At 52.6% G+C, this 21,432-nt stretch overlaps 7 protein-coding genes across 7 annotated transcripts; 1 reads left to right on the top strand and 6 right to left on the bottom strand.

Moving 5' to 3' along the window:
* Positions 1-883: 883 nt before the first annotated feature.
* Positions 884-1,796, bottom strand: AYL99_00328 (hypothetical protein; the record flags this gene model as incomplete). Its single annotated transcript, XM_018831844.1, has 2 exons — positions 884-1,288; positions 1,407-1,796. 2 exons carry the CDS (start codon positions 1,794-1,796, stop codon positions 884-886), a joined length of 795 nt encoding a protein of 264 aa, XP_018697723.1.
* Positions 1,797-5,998: 4,202 nt separating this feature from the next.
* On the bottom strand, positions 5,999-6,811 carry AYL99_00327 (hypothetical protein; the record flags this gene model as incomplete). Its single annotated transcript, XM_018831843.1, has 1 exon — positions 5,999-6,811. One exon carries the CDS (start codon positions 6,809-6,811, stop codon positions 5,999-6,001), a length of 813 nt encoding a protein of 270 aa, XP_018697722.1.
* A 1,268-nt stretch (positions 6,812-8,079) lies between these two features.
* On the bottom strand, positions 8,080-10,091 carry AYL99_00326 (hypothetical protein; the record flags this gene model as incomplete). Its single annotated transcript, XM_018831842.1, has 3 exons — positions 8,080-8,952; positions 9,000-9,240; positions 9,304-10,091. The coding sequence occupies 3 exons, from the start codon at positions 10,089-10,091 to the stop codon at positions 8,080-8,082; spliced, it is 1,902 nt and encodes a 633-aa protein (XP_018697721.1).
* Positions 10,092-10,957: 866 nt separating this feature from the next.
* Positions 10,958-13,201, bottom strand: AYL99_00325 (hypothetical protein; the record flags this gene model as incomplete). Its single annotated transcript, XM_018831841.1, has 7 exons — positions 10,958-11,467; positions 11,521-12,081; positions 12,130-12,180; positions 12,283-12,299; positions 12,398-12,557; positions 12,611-12,947; positions 13,002-13,201. The coding sequence occupies 7 exons, from the start codon at positions 13,199-13,201 to the stop codon at positions 10,958-10,960; spliced, it is 1,836 nt and encodes a 611-aa protein (XP_018697720.1).
* Positions 13,202-13,978: 777 nt separating this feature from the next.
* AYL99_00324 (hypothetical protein) lies at positions 13,979-14,781 on the bottom strand (the record flags this gene model as incomplete). The annotated part of the gene is made up of 4 exons (XM_018831840.1): positions 13,979-14,363; positions 14,419-14,522; positions 14,575-14,709; positions 14,761-14,781. The coding sequence occupies 4 exons, from the start codon at positions 14,779-14,781 to the stop codon at positions 13,979-13,981; spliced, it is 645 nt and encodes a 214-aa protein (XP_018697719.1).
* Positions 14,782-17,565: 2,784 nt separating this feature from the next.
* Positions 17,566-19,212, bottom strand: AYL99_00323 (hypothetical protein; the record flags this gene model as incomplete). Its single annotated transcript, XM_018831839.1, has 3 exons — positions 17,566-18,546; positions 18,967-19,068; positions 19,195-19,212. 3 exons carry the CDS (start codon positions 19,210-19,212, stop codon positions 17,566-17,568), a joined length of 1,101 nt encoding a protein of 366 aa, XP_018697718.1.
* Positions 19,213-19,814: 602 nt separating this feature from the next.
* AYL99_00322 (hypothetical protein) lies at positions 19,815-20,575 on the top strand (the record flags this gene model as incomplete). The annotated part of the gene is made up of 2 exons (XM_018831838.1): positions 19,815-19,871; positions 19,928-20,575. The coding sequence occupies 2 exons, from the start codon at positions 19,815-19,817 to the stop codon at positions 20,573-20,575; spliced, it is 705 nt and encodes a 234-aa protein (XP_018697717.1).
* Positions 20,576-21,432: the final 857 nt, after the last annotated feature.

Below are 21,432 nucleotides of genomic sequence, written 5' to 3'. Positions count from 1 at the left end.
CTGTATGTAGGTCTAGAAACAATCGAGACATGTCTAGATCGAGGAAAGCATGCAGTGCCGCCAGTGGCCATCATTGGGTATCGTTGTAATCGTTCAACAAACTGGGCTCGCTAAAAAGAATCTCGACCCGCCAGAGTAATAACAGTGGGTGGAATTTCCCCAAATGGAAACCGGGGAATCAGAGATCTCCCCTCCTCCTCCTCCTCCTCCTCCTCCTCCTCCTCCTTGCGTACAAGTACGGTAACATCTGGCAGCTTGCAGTCTGGGTGCAGTCCATACTTGTCACACATGACTAATATTCACGAACAAACCACATGTCAGACGTGTCTCCGTCTGCTCCCAGGGTGCTTCTCCGTCTTCTTGTGCCGAGCCATCTTGGTTCTAGCGTCGTGTATCCACACCGCTTCGCCGTACATAGGCATAAGGTGCATCGCCGGGTCAGGTCGTGTTGGCATGCCCTGGTGTTGCCAAACTGGATCTCTGTGACTTCGCCTGGTAGTGGATGTTTACAAAGACGTTTTTCCCATCAGATGATGGCCGCCTCAAGGCTGACATTCACACAGACTCATACTCGTGACCGTGAAGCCCCTTGGAGGGAGAGCGACAACCTTCAGCCTGACAGGCAACGGAAGAACCAAGGACGGTCTAGTTACGCCCGTAGATAACCGACGCCACGAATAGTTCTGACTCTCGGAGCTGAGTCAAAAGGGCGACGGCGCCCCCGTAAGGATGTCACCAAGGTTCGGGGGGTTCCAGCATCGCGGGTTGTGTTCCCTGCAAAGGTAACGCTTCCGAGAGGAGTGCGGTGGACCCCGACTCACGTGCCTGAGATCGGTGGAGTACTCCGCCGCAGTACCGAGCGAGGCGAGTAGGGGAAATTCGCTCAGAAAGTGCTCCACGCCCAATCTTTGGGCACGCTGTTAGCGACATCCTCGACCGGTTTGCCCGTACGAAGGCCGTTGGAAATCATCCTTCGGTGGCCCGTCGGTCCCGCGAGAGGCGTTGGAGGGCCGCTGCCGTTGCTGCCATCATCCTTGCTGTTCTGGCTGTTTTTGCGGCGGATGGACCTGGCCGTGTCCCAGCGTTGATACTGCCGATGGCATACTTCGCATGCTCTCGAGGGGATGCCGTCAGGGTGGAACTGGGCAGACTGGTCGAGAGGAATCGTAAAGGGCGTGTGAGAGGAGCAGAAGATATGACCACAGTGGCGACAGTGGTGTTTCCGAAGAAACAGACTGAACGAGGATCGACATTGTGGCGAGTCACAAGTTGGTGAAGCTTCGTCGGGCTGGAGTAGAATATACATGTTAGCATTCCATCTGGGTATGTCTCAATGCATGCCGTATGCTGGTGCAGTTGTGCCGAGAATCGAGGTTGGCCATCGCCAACTGGACTGAATGACATACCTTCCAGTGTTCTCGGGTTGGCGGGCCCGTCACTTCACCCAAAGCCTCCTCCTGAACCCAATCAGGGTCGAAGGCTTCCAGACCCAGCTCGTCTTGATGGTCCGGACTCACGGTCTGACCTTCGTCTTCTTGCAGACTGTCCAACGAGCCATGCAGACTCTTCGGTGGGGTCATAGGAGAAGGGTTTCCGAAGTGCTCGGTTGGCCGCAGGGCCGCAGGAACGTAGAGGGGAGACTTGAGCGGCCGGAGCTGCTTGTAGGGGTTGGGCGCATGCTGTTGAATGTAATCGTGCATGCGAGGGGATGTGGGCGAGCCCGAACTAGCTGGAGACGGTTGTTGGCTCATGTAGTCGGGGATTGCGAATGGCTGCGTCGTGGAGCTGGTGGTCATTGGGGGTGTTGAGCTCAGACCGAAATCTGAGAATATCTCTTCAGCGAGGAGCGTTGGGGGACTGGTTCTTCAGCAGCAGAGTAGAGGAGAAACGCGTTTAGCCACGGTCAATTAAGTATTTCAGGCGGGTGGGACAGTCGTCCTCTCTGCGCCACAGACTGGGGACAGAGGATTCGTGAAGGGCGCTTAATGTCGGTATCGACAACAGAACTGGAATGCGGCTGATGGCAGGCCCGTAGTGGCTCGCGGAACCGTGCTCCCACGATTTCGGTACCGAGGGGTGATCTCAGAGGCGCAGACAGAGGCCTGTGATAGGTAATACGTGATCTGAAAGATCGCAAGGCAACCAGATGGGCCTTTCGCAATTGAGGCTGTCGAAAACGTGGGAGGTGGGGTGGGAGGTGAGTGGTGGTCGACAAAGAGAGAGCAGATAGTTTCTTAAAGGGTGGGATGGTCGCGGGAAGACGATAACAGATACTGTGTAAAATGATGAGGCGCCGGCGTGGGACCTAGCTGAGAGGAGATGCGCCAGACCGTTCTTTGTCTAGAAACCACGACGTATGATCAAGTGACAAGTATGTAGTAGCACGGTGAGGGAATATCTGGGGGGGGAAACACATCAAAGAAGTATCTCAGTTAGTATGTGAGCTGAGGGCAAGGAAGCATTTTGCCCGCGGAAGGCTACGAGAAGAAAGTCTGGTCGCAAGACCAGAAACCCTGATGGTATGGAGTGTATGGGTACCCATGTCATGTTGCAGTGATAGGCATTGGCTGGGCGAGAGGCTCGGGGCACTAAGGGCTCTCCTACTGATAAGGACGCCCGATAACCCAATCACAGGTGCAGCATTTTAAACAAAGGATAGCCACTTGGGAATGCACTGTTGTCTGACAGCGCCTGCCCCTCCACCCGCCCGCTGCAAGTAGTAAACCGCGGCATGGCCACAGGCACGCCTGCCTGGTTGCCTACATAGGCTGCTGAGGCCTGGATAGCCCCCTCCCTATTAGATGGCACAGTTTGTACAGAGCAGCCTCCCGTCCATAACTCTTGCATCGGAACGTACCGCACTCCAGCATTTTCATTTGGGGTGCGACAGACTTTATCAACTCTACATATGGTCTCCGGCAAGCAGCGGCCTCCACGTCAGACCAAGACAACTTGTTTGGGGACCGTGCTCCATTGAACGTCCTAACCAACCCTGGGGCGCCTAGATTAACTTTGATGTCTCCTTGCCACCGAGGCCCCTTCGTGTGTGTCAAGTCGTTGTGTCGCGGCCTTGAGCGGCGACAAGCGCCGTACTGGGTTGGTTGAGAAGGACTCCCAACTGGGTAAGCCCAAGAGACACCGAACACTGCGCCGATGCTCCAAGCAGGTAAAAGGGTTTGGCGGACAACATCAATTGGTCCCAAGATGTCGGTATAAGTCGAGGATACCTGGTTGCCTTCCCGACTTCCTGCAGCGCCTAAGTGGCTGGGTTAGACACGGCAGTTCGGGTCGAGTAATAATAATGTGTTACGGCCAGATACGAGATTCTGGCATGTGCGTTGCAAAGCCGCCTTACCCCCCCCGTTCCTAGGTAGGTAAAAGAGTCTTGTCCACAAACTCGACGATCATCCTTGATGATGTCGGGCACCCCTCGGCTTGAAGGGAAAGTTGATCCGAGCCAATATGTTTTGGTGAATAATAGCAACGTTGATGCACGCCTGCAAGGGGATGTTAGGGGACCTTGGGTGGGCATTTTGGTGGAGCGTAGGTATGTATGATGAAATTGCAACTCCATTCCTGAGAGAACCTAAGTGGGGAGCCACAAGGACGAATGCACGACACCAGAACAAATATGTACTCTGGAATGTGTCACCAGAGGATGATGTGCATTTTATTAGGGCATCATGCAGCGATCCCGAGTAGAACACTACTGGCAAGGCAAGTGCCAGATACGAGTAATATGTCAGAGTGGGGAGAGGAGGGGAGCCACCGAAGGAAGGGGGGAAGTAACAGAGAAGACAAGGAGCGAAAAGATCCGTGAGCCGTGGATCTGTGTGGTGGTGGTGGTGGTGGTTATTTTTTGCTTGGGCTTTACAGTTGGTGGGCGGCTGTACGGCCGGGCTCCGCGCTGGCTTGTCAATGGTCTCGCCAGGCCCATCAGTTGCTTGTTGATGGCCGCTGGGGTTTTCCGGCGGGCGTTCGGTGCTCGCTGGCTTTCCCTGGAGGACGGGCTGCCGGTGCTGCTAGGCTGGATATTCTCCATGGTTGCAGCCCATGGCCGACCTGTTGTCCACACTGGTCCACCTGCAGTGCCTACCCGGCTAGCGCACCTCGCAGGTAGGCATCCTCCCTGTACCACCTGGAACAGACCAGCACCCACCCCTGCAATCCACCTGCACCCGCCTGCAGCAGCCTCGCCTAGACGGTAGCTTGGTAGCCAATTGGGCGGTGCTCCTTCCCCCGGATCCCCCCATGTTCCAGTTAAGGTTTTACCCAACTTCAAACTCGGTGAAAGACCTTTTGTTCCCACGGGATCGTCCACGTTTCCAACCCTCAGCTTCCCCTCCCCTTCAAATCAGGGACAGCAGAAAATTCCCTTCTTAGATGCTTCGTCTGTGCATCATCGTTCATCCTTTCTAACGGCCGTCTTCCCCCTCCCAGCCCTCTCTTGACCCATCTCACCCAAGCTTCATCCAAGCTTCATCCACCTTCACCCACCTTCGCCCGATCTCCCGGTTACCTCATTCCCGTGTGATCGTCAGCAGCATCGTCATCATTATCGTCATCTCCCTTGTCGAGGAGACGGGGGAAAAGGAAACCCACGTCAAGCGATGACAAAAAGGCGCGCCGACCACCTGCGTGATATTTCACCGAGAGACCCCAATCACCCATGGGTTGCACGAGGCTACCGACCAGATGTGGCTTATGCCAACAGGTCCGCCCCCATAGAAGATCCCTACGGTGAGATCGCATATCAACGCGCCTTCGTCGAGGCGGCCGAGTCCAATTCGTCTCGAGTACCCGAGCCGATCCTGTATCACAATTCCCCTTCGGCGCGGGAGTATATAAGAAAGAGAGACGAACTCTTCTACTCGGTCAAATCGACAAAACCCACCCACAAATCTGGAAGCCAGCCTGCCACACCCACGTCCGTCAATACATCGGCTTCGTCGCCAGGAAAGCTTCCTTCACCCAAGTATGGTTCAGATGCTGGACATCCTCAGGTCAGAGACGCAAATTCGAGGCTCGAGCCTGGCGCTTCGAGACCGAATGCATCCCCCAGCAGCATGAATGTCCAGCAGTCATCACCACGTACAGTAAGACCTGTCGCCGAACAAAGTCCATCTCACCTTGGCACAGGCCTCCCTTGGACCTTGGAGCCAAAAATTCCAGCTCCGACAGGTCCTTCTAGAATGTTGCGATAACCCAAGGACACATCAAGGAACCATCTTACCAGTCCCTCGGTCGGCGAATTCGCAGGCGGCCAGCACAGTGGAGCAGCACGCATCGCAAGGCTTGAATACCTGGGCGACCGAGGCGGCCATCTGACACATTCTAGGAGATCACTGGATCTACTGATCACGGATTACTACGTTCGCGATACGATAACAGCAATTTTGCTCAGTATTTTTTTTTCCCTTCGGTAAGACCTTGGTATGCATCTAGCGATCAATTTGAGGGATCAACGCACGCATAATGAAATTGTACAATGAATTGAGAAGGAGATTGCATGCCACAGGAGGTCTCCGGACTTGAAAGCCCATATGTCAACCATGACTTAATTGACGAAGTGACGGCCTGCTCAGGGGAAGACAAAAAGGCGCGACGAGGAAATGAATCAGTGAACGGGAATTGGTCGAGGCAATCAGACTACAGACCCTTATTATTGTTATTGTTTATTTTGGCATCAGATCATCGCACCAGTTTTTACATTGAGATATCCAGCATGGTTGAAGCCCTCTCACGGGGCAGGGAGTTGGCGCAGCTGATTGAGTTGGAAGTGCCGTACCTTGGACGGTAAATGGAAGCATTGACTAGAAGAAGCACATCTCGGAGTTGGTCAATCGACGGAAATGAAACTTTTATGCGCTGATATTGCAACTATTATTAGTTGGGAAGATCATGTCTTTTTCCATTTACACATACACACACTCTCTCTTTCTTTCTCTCTCTCTCTGTCCCACTCCACGTCCAGCCAAGATCGTGCTTCTGAGAGCTCTCACCTCTGACTGACCTGGCCGGGAATCACTCCAGGCCGCTGGACCAGGAGCGAGATCATGGGAAGGAACAGTGTGCGGGCTGCCACCTTTGTATCGTGTGCAGAACCCGCTCCGTTGCCACTTTCCTGCTCCGCCGAACCGCCGGTCACTTGTCCATGTCGTGCTGCTGCTGCTGCTGCTGTTGTATCCTCTTCCTGTGCTGAAAGCGGCCGCTGTGCTTCGCCGTCGCCGGTCTCCTCGCGCTCGAGGCGCGCGAGTTGTGGTCTCGCCCACCGCGTCAAGTCGTCCCAGGACACCCACTCCCACCCGGCGCATTTGTCCGGCTCGAGCAATTTCGCCTCCGGCATCCCCGTGGCTCGTGATTGATTGGCGGCGGCGGCGGCGGCCTGCTTGACCCGCGCTGTCATGAAGATGGTCACGTAGTGCTTCCCCCTGACGCTCCCTTGCGTCGCCGCTCCTGTCGTCGTCGTTGTGGTTGTGGCGGGCGATGCCTCGAACGGCATGACATCGTTCGTCGCCGTGAGGAATTCGATCTCGTCCACCTCGAGCCCCGTCTCTTCCCGCACTTCGCGGGCCGCGCACTCCTCCAACGACTCGCCGAATTCCAGATGGCCGCCGGGTAAGGCCCAGGTGCCGGCGCCGTGCGAGCCTAGGCGTTGGCCGAGCAGGAATTTGGGCAGCAGGCTCGCGGATTTCGGATTGGTTGGGGCGTTGGCGGCGTTGGAGTTGGGGTCGGGGTCGACATGGAGGATGAACACGGCGACGCCGACCCGGGGGACGGAAGAGGCGAGGAGGTCGGGCGGAGAGGGCATGGTTATGGTACTGTGCTGTTGTGGTATGCCTTCAGTGGTCCAAGGTATTATTACGCCCGTTGCTGAGACAGGTAGGAACAAACACACACACACACACCCCGTCGTGATCGCCTCGCAGGGGTGTTGAGAATATGTAGTATATGGATGTTTGATCTCGACACAAATCCTGATTTTCTTATTCTGGCTTTTTGCTTTTTCCCACGTTTCTTTCTTATTCTTTATTCTTAATTCTTCCCTGAGATGAGAAGTACCCCCAGAGTTGCAAAACGAGACCAGAGAAAAGGGTCGAATCTTAGAAAAGGAAAGAAGGGGGCAGCAAGAGAGAGAAATATCGCCTCTCTAAAATGGTTGTTCAAACGGGAATCTTTGGCACCGGTGATACTTGGTCTGAGCCTTCACCTGATCTAGGCAGCGAGAGAGGTAAAGCAATGCAATGAATAGGCGGGCGGGATCAACGAAAAGTGACAGAATCCCTCTCCCCTCCTTCTCCGCCCGAGTCTGTGTGTTTGGCCGTGTGTGCTCGTTCGAGATCTCTCGTTCGCGGATCTGAGCAGTGATATTCAGTCGCTGGACTTGGAACGCTCTGGGTGGTGCCCCTTGCGTCTCCCTAGATGACTGGTTCTGCAAGATCTGCCTTCTCAAACCCAACCGGGTCTAGCTGCGCAAACCACGGCACAGGCAAGGCCAGAATCCCTCTGTCGCAGAGCCCCGAACTCAGAAAAAGACAGTGTTTCCCTTGGCGGTAGTAGTTGGGCAGATATTATGTGTAATCTGTGGCGGTGCTCGCTCTCCATATCTACCGATACAGCCCAGAACAAGGATATTCTGATTGGACGAGACATGGAGAAATGTGACATGGGTCAGCCACACTGGCAGGCGGATCGATCAACCTTGTGAGGCTGTTTCGAGCTTTTGTCTTTTCAACCCTCTCACCACCGTCCAAGGTTGGTGGCAGTAGGCAGTAATAGTAGGCACGGAGGACGAGCCCACTCGTAAGAGTTACATCCACACCAGACTTCAGATTCAGCCTCGTGGTCTGTGTGACTTTGGGGACGTTTACCTTCGCGAGTACGAGTGGCCGAGTTCGCCTGTGGTGAGGACGGAAGTTGGAAAAGACGGTCACTTGTGTACGTAACTCGATTTATACATAACGAAGTATACTGGTAGCCCCATGACCATGTGGTTACGGGTGTTCGAGCTTTTTTCCTGTATCTTTGTGAGAGCACACCTCTCACAAAACCCCTCACCACTGGACGTGTCATCGTCGCTCAAAGCACTTCAAGTCCAGCATGACTGATGAAGTACAACCCTGTGTCCGTTGCATTCGTGATGTTGGTCTGCTTGGTGTGCCCGAACTTGACGAAGCCGTTCTCGACAGGACTGGGCACCACTGTCCCGTTAAACCGATGGAGCTTGTTCTCACCGTTGATGACAGTGAAGTTGGCCAGCGAGATTTCATTCGGATTGCGACTGACCACCGTCGGCATTCCGAAGTAGTACGCGTTGACTTGCTCTTGAGTGATGTGCAGTTCGTAATACCCTCGGTAATAAATTTCTTGCCATTGCAATTCGCGGTTGGCCCCTACCAGCCATTCGCTGGCTTGAACGCTACGCGCGATCGAGATGTTGGCGCCGTATGGCGACGGGGACGTAACGGCTGTGCCGCCGAACTCAACTCCGATCGCTCCTTCTCCAGTCGTGGGGTCATATGGGTGATTGTCCAGCCATACAAGGTCAGACACCCAATTTGCATGGCTGTCTCCCGAGAGCATGATGTTGTTGGTGATGTTATTGTTGTACAGCGCTTGAAAGGTGCGGTTCCGGTTGGCTTGGTATCCATCCCATGCGTCGTAGTCGAGGGGGTCGACATTTCCATAGGCAACGGATTCGTTGATGCGGCTAAAGACTGTTTGGGACCCAATGACACGCCATGTTGCGCCACGATTCTTGGAGTCGAGGAGGGATTGATAAAACCAGTTTTCTTGGCGAGAGCCCATCATTGACCGACCAGCATCATTCGATATTTCGTGGACGTAGTGTGTGTTCCAGTACAGGTCGGTTATGGAGCGGTCATACTGGCGCGTATCGAGCATAATGAGGTCGAAGAGGTTGCCAATCGAGAACGATCGCCAGATTCGAAGCTAAAGTGAGTGTCAGAACGAGCTTCTCGTCGACCAAGTTGTCTTACATCATCACCCATCTCGACTTGTCTGATGGGCATCCATTCAAAGTATGCACGGACCGCATTCATCTTTCTCTGATCCACAGACACGCCACCATCTTGTATGAAAGACGCCTCGGTGTTGTTGAGCTCCGAAGATCCATCACGGTAGGTGTTATCAGCAACCTCATGATCATCCCAGACGGCAATCCAAGGAAAGTTCGCATGACTCGCGATCAGATCCAGATCGGTCTTGTAGGTGGCATGACTGCAGCGCGAGCCAGGTCAGTACAGAACTCGTTTGAGCACCAAGGGACCAGGAACCACTCACCGCTTGCGGTAGTCGTAGAGAGTATAGATCTCTCTATCTGGCAAGGGGACACGACCAATAGTCTGACCCCATCCATATTCGCCGTTGGCATATTCATAGATATAGTCGCCGAGGTGGATAACATAGTCGACGGAGTCTTTGCGGACCGGGTTACCAAACGCATTGAAGAAACCGAACGGGAAATTGCTGCAAGAGTACACCGCCACGTTGACCCCAGTGACATTATCAGTGGCCATGGGGGTAGTCTTGGTTCTGCCGACCATGCTAGAAACACTGCTGTTACAGACAGTGAACTGGTAGTAGTATTGTGTGAAAGGCTGCAGCTTCGAGGCCTCGACTTTGACTGTGTAGTCCACATCCGAGCTCGTGTATACAGTTCCTTGGTCGACCACAGACGACAACGCCTTGTCGTTAGCGATCCTCCAGGTCAGGCAAACAGGAGAAGTAGAGGGTGGCTTCCCCTCGTCGGTGTCATTGTAGATCGGCACAGGGTTGTAGAGAGGCACGAAACCACCGGTGGAGCTATTGCTCTGGACATCGTCTGAGGTGGGAGCACATCGTGTCCACAAAATCACGCTGTTCGGGAACGGGTCACCGGACGCAACTCCGTGAGTGAAGTTCAGCTGCGAGGCCGGCGTTGACTGTCTCTCAACATGCCGCTTGACGACTTTGCGAACCGAGATACCCAGCGCAGGATGGTGAAGGGAAGGAGAGCGGTAGTTCAAATTGGCACCATAGCTCGCGAATGTAGCACCAACCAATGTGGCAAACACAATAAGCTGCAACATTTTGTGGAGGAGCTTCAGGAAGAGAAAGAGAGAGAGAGAGAGAAGATGGCTGCTCACCTTTTTTCCCACCTTATCAACTGAGGGGATTGCAAGCTCTTTTGAAGGAGGTTAGAGCTTGGGAGCTCTCTCATCTCCAATGCCAACTGACGCAAGGTGTCTATCTACCCAGGCATCATCCCACGTTTTCTCCATCGCGTCAACCTTGGCAGATGCTATTTGTCAAACATAAATAGCAAGCTAAGCCTCAGGGACAAGCTTCCTGGTGCAGATTGGGAGGAGAAATCAGCCAATTGATGACGAGGCTGCAGACATCCTCGAGGCAGAGTTCGAGTCGGCTTCGCCCGGGTTTGCTCTGGGCCGATGTTGTAGCTGCCTATCTGATCGTAGTTCGGTCGAACAAAAGCACGTTTGGCCGATGACAGCTTTGATGGACACATGGGGACCTGGTGTTGCGTTAAACAATGGATGCAAGTGGTAAGTCGCGGATCGAAGGAAGCGTGCAGTAGTGGAAGAAGGCGGAGGTTAAGGTGCAGCCACACCTTGACGAGCATAGAAGCACGTGCACCACGTCCCCCGTCAAATCAACACCAAGCCATTGCAAACCTGCCAGTCTCGCCGTCATGGCATTCATCTACCGGCATGATGTCCACCCGCTATTCCTGTCATGCTACGCCTGTCGGCCCTGCAGATCAGTAACACGATTACTGACCGGCATGGCCATCGGCCGGGGCATGTAGGACGCTGAGCAGAAAGGGCGCACAGGCAAGCATAAGTTGAAGCCTGCCTGAATGCTTCTCTTTACTTTGCGCGACAGTATGTACTACCCTTGCCCTCCTCTGGCTAGATGTTTCATAACAATCAGCTTCTCACTCGGGCACGATCGGGCCTAAGCTCCTCCACATGTCACAGCGATACCCTCTCCCGGCTTCCCACGTATATGCATCGACCAGCGTGAAATTGTTGACCAGCCCCGGTTCCCCGTATTCTGTCAAGTTGGCTTTGATGTAGGACAGATTGAATGCGAACGGCGTGCCCCCCGTAACGTTGAGGTTGATCTGGTAAGGTGAGTACATCTTGAAAGGAGGCCAATCAGATGCTGGATTGTTTTGGGTACTGTTGGACGAAAGTCCATTGGCAACAGCATTGGAAATAGATGGGCTGTCCGATGTGATGAAGCTGCCCCAAATCTTCATGGCTGCGTTGACAAAGTCCGGGCTTTGATTCGGTGTGGGCGGTCCAAAGTATGCCGTTAAGTCGGTACCGTGGACAGCAATGGGCACAGAGTATTGATACTTGAACGAGGTGCGTCCGTGGTCACTGTAAGCCTCTGCCATCCAGTACGAGGGGCAAACAAACGTCGTCTCCGAATAGATAGCCTGTTTCAAGTCAGCAGCCGCCAGAATTCTCAACCTTCCGATTTCGCGCTCACAAAGGCTCTCTGCTGCTGTCCTGTAGCGACGCTGCTCTGGTTGATGAAACTCGGTAGCCCGGTCCCGGAAGAAGCATACAATGGGGCATCGGGATCAGTCGAGTCATTCGAACTTGGATAATACAGAAGAACTTTGGCAATGTCATCATTTGTGAACAGCGGAAACGTCAGCTGTAACCACGCCACCAGGTCGTCTTCTGTCGTGATGTTGGGTTGCGTATATGCCGGTCCTTCAAGAGCATTATTGCTCACCAACAAGTTTAGTCCATTGAGCTCTTTCCGCAAGAGCTGGCGGCTGGGGAGATCTTGTACAAAGATGCCGTCCGTCACCGGCAAGAAAGACCAAGTTCCATATTTGCCAACCTCGGACAAGGTGGCACTCGCGTTTTGTAGAGTTGCCGAATCTTGAGCAACAAGACAGTCAAATATTGTGTTAGGATGAGCACCATAGGGCAAGGTCGGTGCGCAGCCAACCATTGAGGCAAAGGCGTAATATGCCTGCGAAGGTTGCCAATCCTTATATCCGTACTGCATCGGTAGGTATGGCGATGAGGCGATCGTCTGGCCACGTCAGACCCTGTACAGTCCAGGTGGGACTTATTCTCTTACATTTCTGAAAAGTGACTGGCCAAGCGAGCCACCGTATGCCATGTCATGCAGCTAGAGATCCGGTGTTAGCACGGATTGATCTCCCCAGAAACGATATGTGGCTCATCAGGGGAAACACAGCCGGCATCTTCTTCGCTTGAACGAATAACTTACCATGACGGATCCGGCGCCTGCGATAAACCATTAGTATGCAGCATCGTTACGATAATCTGGCCATGTCCTCCTCTTGATGCAAGAAATTATTCATCCAGAAGATACGAGAACTTACCTGCCGATTGCCCAGCTATCGTCACGTGGTTGGGATCCCCTCCGAACAGCGAGATGTACCTCTGGGTCCACTGCAGCGCGAGATGTTGGTCTAGCAAGCCAGCATTGACCACTCCATTTCGGAAGACTTCATCTCCAGCAAGAAATCCAAAGGCACCCAGCTGAGATAGATAGGTCAGTCTTGACTCGTAAGGGAATGGCTTGAGAGAGCTACCCTGTACTGGATTGTCACACCGACAAAGGAGTTATTGTTAGCATTGATGATAGCTGACAGATCCTGCTGGCCGTTCCCTCTTCCATAGCCTCCGCCGTGAATGTAGAAAAGCACGGGGAGCGGACCCGAACGATTTGACGGCGCGTAGACGTTGAGAAACAGACAGTCCTCGCTCGACCCTGTACTGTTAAGAGGCACCAGGGTATTTGTTGTATCCTGATTTTGTGGACATATGGGACCAAATTGGGTCGCTTGAATCACAGAATCACGGTTTGATTGAGGAGCTTGAGGCGCTTGCCATCTGTTCGAGCCAGTTGGGGGAGCTGCAAACCGAATTCTAATTCAGTGTCAGCTATGGAGTCCTTGAAAAAGGGGGGTGGACCAGGTGCACCCTTTCCACAGGTTCAATCCCGTAGTCGAGTTGGTATAGCCTTGGTAGACTTCGTAGCCAAGGTCAACCTGCAGCAAAGTATTGTTTCCACTTGAAGCTTGACGGACATGGAGGGCCGGTGGATACGGTTGCGGGTTGTACTGAGGACGGGCGGAGCAGTTGGCCAACAGGGAGGCGGCAATGAGCAATAGCAGATGCATTTTACCTGAAGAGTTCCTCACAGAGCATACGCATGGACTTCCGGAAGATTAAGAAATCAACAGTACCCTTTCGAGGACACCTACTTGCTTTTATTCTCAGGATAGAATCGGTCTCGTCTGGTGGCACGAGGTACCGGCAATGCCGTGGCCGTCGGACAGTGACCGGCATTGAGTTGGAAATGGCATTGTGGGTTTTGACCCCGAGTCACCAGAGCTGCAGTTGATATTAGCCGTATATCAAAACAAAAGGCGACATAAATGGAGAAAGGGAGGTCAATGGATAGACGTCATTGGCTTCCCCACATTCTTGGGCTCTGATCTCCTCATTCTCGGATCAGCCACCCCGTCATTCAGGATGCAAAACGAGCAGGTCGAGTTCGGTATGAAGCTGGGCCACTCCGCACGGCAGATGATCATCATCCGCATGCTCCAATCCTCGCTCTTATTGACAGCTGGAAAATCGAAGCGACAAGCAGCCTGCTTGAGCCAATAGAATCCAAAGGACCAATGTTGTTTGCTAGCGGTGTAGACACCAGACAACCGAGCTAAATCTATTTTCCATGACCGCCTTTAGCAGATAATCATCAAACAAAGTCATCTCACCTGTCAGGTTCAGGGAGATGCCGCATCCACAGTTCGTTCCCCATTGCCGCCTTTCACCAGTTTGTACTTCGCTTCCGACCACCATTTGAGTTGACATCTGCATCCGCAAGCAAATCCTTAAGCCTCCAAAATCCAGCATTGGATTCTTTTCGGCCTGAGGCAGATCTTGACCGCTCAGTTGCTCTTCTTGTCGCCGCTGCTGGGGTTCAACTGGTTGTATTTGACGCTCAGTTCGTCGTATTCCTTCTGCAGACCCTGCGCTTGACTTTTCATTGCCTCTAGTTCTTTGTCCTTCTTCTGAAGCTGTTTCTTGAGTTCGCCGATCTGGTCGGCCCGGTATTCGTGGCTGAGTTTCTCTCCCTCTTTGCCGCCGGCCCGCTTATCTCCTTCGTACATCTTGACCTTCTCTTCGAGGCGAAGAACATCGAGGATCATGCCGTAGGTGCGATTGAGGATGAGGGAGAGGAAAAGAGTGAACCCGGTGAGATACATGTTGCGTTGAGAATAGAATTTACGAGCTTGAACCTCCATGCGTTCGGAACCGATTGCTGCTGCGCGTCTAGTTTCGTCAGCCCGTGGCCATCGGGAGAGCCAAATACAATCCGGTGTCATACCCTACGCCAGAAGTATCCTTTGATAGAGCTGCCATCTCAACCTGGACTCGGTAGACTCTGTTGACGCTGTCGAGGAATAGGATGAGAATGAAGATGAAGGTGATCTTGCGGGATGTCAGTGAGATTCAGGTCGTCTCCGCCGAGTATGTGGCATACCTTCATTCCATATTGTACCTTGGCTACCAGTGGACTTTCAGAGATGAAGTTGAACATTTTTCGCTTGAATGTGAATGGCATCGGGATGATGAGGGCTAGGAACAGGACCATCTCCGCCACCAGAAGCATGAAGACCTGGAAAGCTGGTCAGCATCGGTGGCAGCACCACTGGGAGACTTCACAGACCAGGCTGTAGTAAAGCGTCATGTTGGCGATGTAAATCTGATGGGATTTCTGCCTTCAATGGTTATGAAACTCAGGGGCGATTGGTGCCAAAGTGCAGAGGTTGCGATGACAGAGATTTGGAGGGCACGAGCGATTGGGATGTACGAGGCAGTACTTGTAGAGCAGAGAGAACACGAATTCAGGATGAAACCAGACGAGAAATAAAGGCCAGAGTCTGCAGGCGACACGGTGGTGGAGTTGTGTGGGCCAATCTGTTGCGTCACTTGTCACCTTTGTTGACCCAGTGGAGGACAGTGACCGAAAAGTGGCTGAATGGTCGTCAGCTGCAGGCTGCAATAATGGCTGCCCAAAGGTACTGCCCACCAGCTGCAACTTCAGGCACGCGTCATAATTGCACACCCTGGTCTTATGTTTTGCCATAGGCAATGCTACGGCGGGCCCGTTGGTCGTTCTAGCGCAGTGATCCCCGAGCGAGTTAGAGCTTGTAAAGCACATACATACTATCCTGCAATACATACTCTCAACAGCGCCTCATCTCGAGCTATACCTGCCTCTGATCACCATATTTTGCCTTTCAATGAAGAAACTTGATCAGTTAATGGGTGCCGGCCCTGCAGAATACTAGTTGTTTCAAGCAGAAGCGAGTTCAACCCAGGAGACCGACTTCAGAGCCTCCGCCACACCAACCAATTATCGACGGCTTCCACCAAATGAGTACGATGGACATCCGGAAAGCGAGCCGTCTACGGAGGATGCATGGAACACGCACCTTTCTGATAGTGAACCTTTTCGCTGGGGTACCGTGTCATCTACGCCTGTGACTGTGCTTTGGCTGATCTAAAGCAGGAATCCTGACGAAACCGCTTCCCCTCGAAATCTTCACCGATACTCTCTGGATTCTAGAACCCACCGCTTCATACCCTCTTCGGTGTGAAGGCACTTGTTGTTCTCGTCAAATCACGGCCAAACTCGATAGATACAGAGTTGTTCGCATGATTCCCAATTCGCCTGCCCGTACGCATTTTCCAGTCAAATATACGGGGGGTTCATTGTCTTCCAAGAATAGAATCGGAGCTGATATCAGATTTGTTGCAGGGTTCTATCATCTCCAATGTCTCGAACGAGAAGTCGACTTGTTTCAGATCTGCAATGTGAAGCCATTCTTCGCCCTCACAAGGCACACTTTCAACGTCCGCCAACAATGTAACTGGTACCCTAGATATAACTTGGCCGTTTGTGATGGAGGAACCGAAAGACTTCTCAACGAGTGGAAGTGCAGGCGGTTGAGCTTACTCTACCGTCGCAATGGAAAGTGGCAATTGTCCCCTTCTCCAGCCGATTACCAACTGCTCTATCATGCCGGATCAGCAGTTTTCACAGACTGTGCATCGTCCTCCAACATCCCCTTTGATGAGACGCAGCTGCTACTTGGGCCTCTCGCGACGGTTCAACGCAAGAATTCCAAAAGTGACCGCGAGTGGAACCTCTTTCTTGAATATCTCCCAATCCAGGAAAGTGATGACGCCGCCATGAATAACATCCATGAGTTGAGCAGAAGCCTGCAAGCGTGGAACCGAGACCGAGTGAGGACCACGCCCCCAATCAAACATGCTTTCTGCGTCTAGAATGCTTACACGAGAGTTCCAGCGTGCCGTCACCATCACTACCAGTGGGCGCAGTCGCGATGAGTCTGCCTTTTTGAGGACTATCGACGCCACCACCCGCACAGCGATCCAACGATTGGGTAATGTTCCAACATTGATATGAGAGCCAGAGGACAGTATTCAAGTTCGCCCGGAGATCCTAAAGAACTGTCCATGAGGAGGACTGGTTGGGCAGCCGCGCTATTAAGGGTCACATTCCCGGTGGCTTTGAGTCGTTTCTCTCTCGTTAAATACAAAGACGCCACTGTGATGATCAGTTGACCTTCTGAAAACCATATCAGCGCGCCTGAAGCTTTCAGTCTCAACAGCAAATTGATTAGACCTGGGTGGGCGTAGCATCATCACCTGTTAGAATTGCAAGGACTTAATAATAGAACAGAATAGACCCTCTCTGCTTGGTAGAAACTAATTCTGCAGCTCTATCTCGAAGGTCATCACGTCGGCTGCCTCTGCTAGAGGGAGGCATTTGGCGGTTGCTTCCTATCTCTCGTACTATGTGCGGATAAGTTCGGTCGTCCCCATCCTCCTCAGCCAAGTTTCCTTGCGTTAAAAAGCATTGACCCAGACCTAGCAGTCACAGCGCAGGAAGCAGCAAAAAGGTCTTTTTGTAGTAATATGTGAGAGCATAGCATAAGAAATCCTCCGAGGGGCAGCCGTGACAAGAAAGGGTGACGATGTCAATCAGCCCACGTGCCTCTCTCGCGCGAGCTCGAGCCAGTTTTCTCCTGCACTCCAGCAACGTCGATTCCCAGAGAAGCCTGCAAAAGCCCGCGGAGCGCCGTGTGCCGTCAGGAAAATAACAAATTTGGACGACATAAACGCAGCCGGGATGTAGTGGTGTTCTGTGGTCTGAGTTGAATTATGCAGCCATATCATCATATTCACGTTTCCACCGCAGCAGGCATAGAGGACCGTGTGCGCTTTGGAGACTTTTGGAAGTAGCAAGATGTCTTATGCCAGATTCCGCTCCACTCGATGGTACGATGACCAAGTTCAAGCGCGTCCGTACTTTCCTTACCATTCGAACTCGCCTTGGCCCTTGTGGAAAACGTACCTTTTTGTGAAAACGGGTCAGTATGGTACTACCTTCTCACGCCTCTCAAGTTCAAGGGGTAACTAGAACAAAAAGAAATAGGAGGGCTTACTCATTTCCCTCAACCCTCAAGATACCGTCCTTCAGAGTGCACTTCCACTTATTCTTTACTCGCTGAACCTTATCGTAGGTACAGAGCATGACTTGATCTGTATTTTCGCCATTCTCCTCGTTTGCGGCTACATCGTCAGGATCGTCCAGATCGGAGTTGATGGCATCCTCATCGTCATCCGCGTCATCATCGCCGGTTGCATCGCCTTGTGCGCGGCTGATGCTGTTGACATGGGTGGCAGCCTCCGACGGGACCAACGCATCGAGATTTCGAGCAATAGCTCTGCCTGGGATTACGCGTTCATCGAGGGTTGTGAGAAGACCGCCACCTTCAAGTTGTTGTTGCGTTGCCTGGAAGTGAGCACGCATCAGACGGTCACCTTCAGCACCATAAGCAGCGGCGAATGCTTTCCGCTGAGTGTACTCAGCGTCCCAGTCATCACGAGCATCGCATGATCCATCCGTCTGGCTCGCATTGATGGCTTGGGGCGGAGGTTTGAGGTCAGCATTGTAGTCCTGAACATTCGCGAAGGCAGCATTAGTGTCCTCCTGCTTGACATAATTGCTTGAAGGTGTCGCGGATGGTTGCATGGGAACACGAGGTGCATTGCCGGATTGAAGTTGTGCGATTTGAGGGCCTGCACGTTGGCCAAAACTCTGGTGGAGATTCATTGCCGCCCGATCGCGAGCTGTCAAAGGTTGACCTTGCTGGAAGGAAGGTGCCTGGTAAGGTTGAGGGGGAAGAGAAGCTTGCTGAGCGGGATACGAGGGAGCACTGGGTTCAGTCTTGACGATGGGCGTTGACGGGGCGGCCTGTTGAGATGGAGGAGTGCTAACAGCGTTTCCATTGCTGGGGAGCGTTTGAGGCGCGGGTTTGACGTTACTGGGGACCGTGCTTTGTTCTTTGACAAGAGGAGCTGGAGGCGGATCCCATGGAAGGTGCGCAACCTTGAGACCAGAAAGCTTCTTCTGCCATTCCTGTAGCAAGACCTGTCAGTATACCCAACAAAGCGCCATGCTAAATCAGAAACGGGAGGAAATGGTTGCAGAAGCCAAAAGGGGATTAGTGCAGGACACGTGGGTGGGCTGATGTGGTGCGCAGTGGTGGCGTCCAAGGCGTATAAAAACAGGCTATGAGTCAAGAAGGGGGCGCCTTCAAGAACCTTCCGATCCCCGCCTCGCCTCACCCGCTGCCCTCGCTCGCTCGCCCTCCCACCAGCGCGCTGCCGCCTGCCTGCGACAATCCCACGGTCCCATGTTCATGCAATGGAATTCCTCATCTTCGTCTCTTCCCGCGTATCTCTCTCTGGCACGATGCCCAGGTGATGATGGAGAATCATTCTGACGATGGATGGGAATACAATTGCGTGTGCGTTTGATGGCTGAAAATGGGCTTACCGATCTCAGTAATTCAAGAGTCGCCAGCTCAACACCGCCCTCCTCAAAGTCTTGTCGTGACGCCTCGCAGACATCACTTATGACTTTTTCATAGACGTCGCCCTGTTGCGATGAAATGGTCAGCCTTGAGATGGGAGACAAGCAGACGGCGCTCAACAGATTTGAGTCGCCACTGGCAAGACAACAGGAGGAGAGTGAAGCCAGGAAGCAAAGATGCGAGATACTCACCACCGAAACTTTGGACATGTTGCGGCGGTGATCAGTCTGATGTTGTTCAAGCTCTCTCTAGTTCTCAGATCTACTTATGTGGGTGTTCGTAAGACTCGAAGATGGTGTTGGGTGTAGGTAGGCGTCGTGGGTGTGAGGTGGAAGTGTCGACAGACTCAGAGCCCCAAGGCCGTGACAGGTCGGAGTGTCGGTAGGAATTCACCTCTCACTAGACATTCATAATACATGCAATGAGTCGCCGAATCGTATGCACGTAGATTCCAAGAGCTGCAAACGAAAGTGAAGTCGATCTAACAGGGTGGAATGTGAGGTGGTGATGGCAAGTTCGCAAGAGCAAGAGAAGAGATGACCCCGACGCCCGCAAACGAAGGCTTGGCCTGGCCACTGGGCGGCGGTGGACCCCCTACCAGACTGGAACTTGGGGGGCCTCTGGCTAACCCAGCTGGTTAAGCGGCTCTGCCAGATCACCTTCTCTAGTGCATTAGCCCTCATGTATTCGGTCGTGTTATATACTTACCTACCGAGCCACCTCGAGGTACGTTTCTTTTCTTGAGAGAGTTGAGATTGCTCGATAGGCAATCAAACTTCCACTGCCGATCTGTCTGTGCTCGCCAGCGACCATGGCTTTTAGACCTGCGCTTATCGTGGTTGACATGCAAATGGATTTCTGTCCTCCCGTACGAGAAGCCTGCACGAATGTCTCCATGCTCGTCGTTGATACTAATAAGTATAGGATGGCTCACTCGCAGTCTCAGAAGGCCGAGAAATTGTGCCTCTGATTAACGGGCTCCTGAATTCACCACATTTTGTCTTGAAAGTGGCTACCCAAGACTGGCATCCAACTAACCATGTTTCGTTTGCGGCAAACCATCCTGCTCCAGACAACAAACCGTTCGAGTCTTTCGTCACTGTGCGCAATCTGGTTGGCAACAAACCAGATGAGACCATGCAGCAAAGATTATGGCCGGTTCATTGTGTTCAGGGCTCAACAGGCGCTGAGATTATTCCAGAACTTGACCTCTCCAACGTGCGTTTCACCGTCCAAAAGGGCCAGGATTCCCGCGTGGAAATGTACTCTGCCTTCTCCGACTCCTTTGGCAACCTGACGTTTGGTGCTGGAGGTGTGAGTCACGACCTTGCCAAAGAACTCGCCGCTGAGCATATATCCCATGTCTATGTTGTTGGGCTGGCTGGTGACTATTGCGTCAAAGACACAGCTCTCGGATCAGCAAAGGCTGGCTTCACCACATACGTTATAGAGGAAGCTCAACGATGTGTGGATCCCAACGCATGGCTCGATGTCAAGGGTGCTCTGGCACAAGGCTCTGTGACTGTGGTCAGTGTTGACAGTGAAGAAGTCAGACGGGTACTCGATTCCTGAGGTCAATCTTGTGGTGTCTATTCGGGACGACAGATGGTGAAGCAATATGTTTCGACACCTCTCATGCCTTCACGCGTTGAGCCTCTCAGACCGCAAGTTTGCACCGAAGAAGTCGATTTGTTCAACATATACTGGCATCTGCTTATCCCGCGGATATCAAGCTAATGTTTTCACGATATTTTCAAGCACTCAGCTGATATGTCATATTCAAATGAATAATGCTATGACCAACGCTATGTCATCATATCTACCAATGCCGGCTGTCACTGTTTTGGGCAAAGTCGCCTTTATCCTGTCCTTCGTTCGTTTGCCCCAGACTCTCCAACCTGCAAAATTGGAAGATATGGGTCACTTTGTGTGTTTCACGGCCAAATTGGGATGTACCTTTTGGGGATTTTGACTCCCGAAAATACCTTACAAGCCGGCAATATTGATGATGCGAAGAGCATTAGCATCCCGTTTCCCGCAAACACAAATAGACAATGGTTTACTGCTTGGTCATCGCAATCTACAACCTCTTCACCAACCTCGCCAAGCCCTTAACGGTACATGAGCCAAAGACGAGAACGATTCTGCAAAGAACCATCAGAAGCGTTTGGACAATAGGTCTTTGCTATCAAATCAGCTGCAACACTAACATGACCCTTTTTTTCCCAGTTGTCCTTTTGCCTTTGGCTACTAACAGATGATACCCCTAACGAGCTGTTTTCGGGTAAATGGGCTCCTCTCATTGACTAAATGTCTGTTCTGCAGCTATGAATACTCGTATCCGTGATGCGGTGAGGGTCTATATCCATGACCAAGGAGACTCACAGCAACTCGGAACGAAGCGATATGTAACGGTGGAAAGATCTCCG

Source organism: Fonsecaea erecta, assembly GCF_001651985.1.
Source record: "Fonsecaea erecta strain CBS 125763 chromosome Unknown Scaff1, whole genome shotgun sequence".
Lineage (NCBI taxonomy): Eukaryota > Fungi > Ascomycota > Eurotiomycetes > Chaetothyriales > Herpotrichiellaceae > Fonsecaea > Fonsecaea erecta.
The sequence above is the reverse complement of the archived record's forward strand: the minus strand, read 5'-3'. Positions and strand labels throughout refer to the sequence as shown.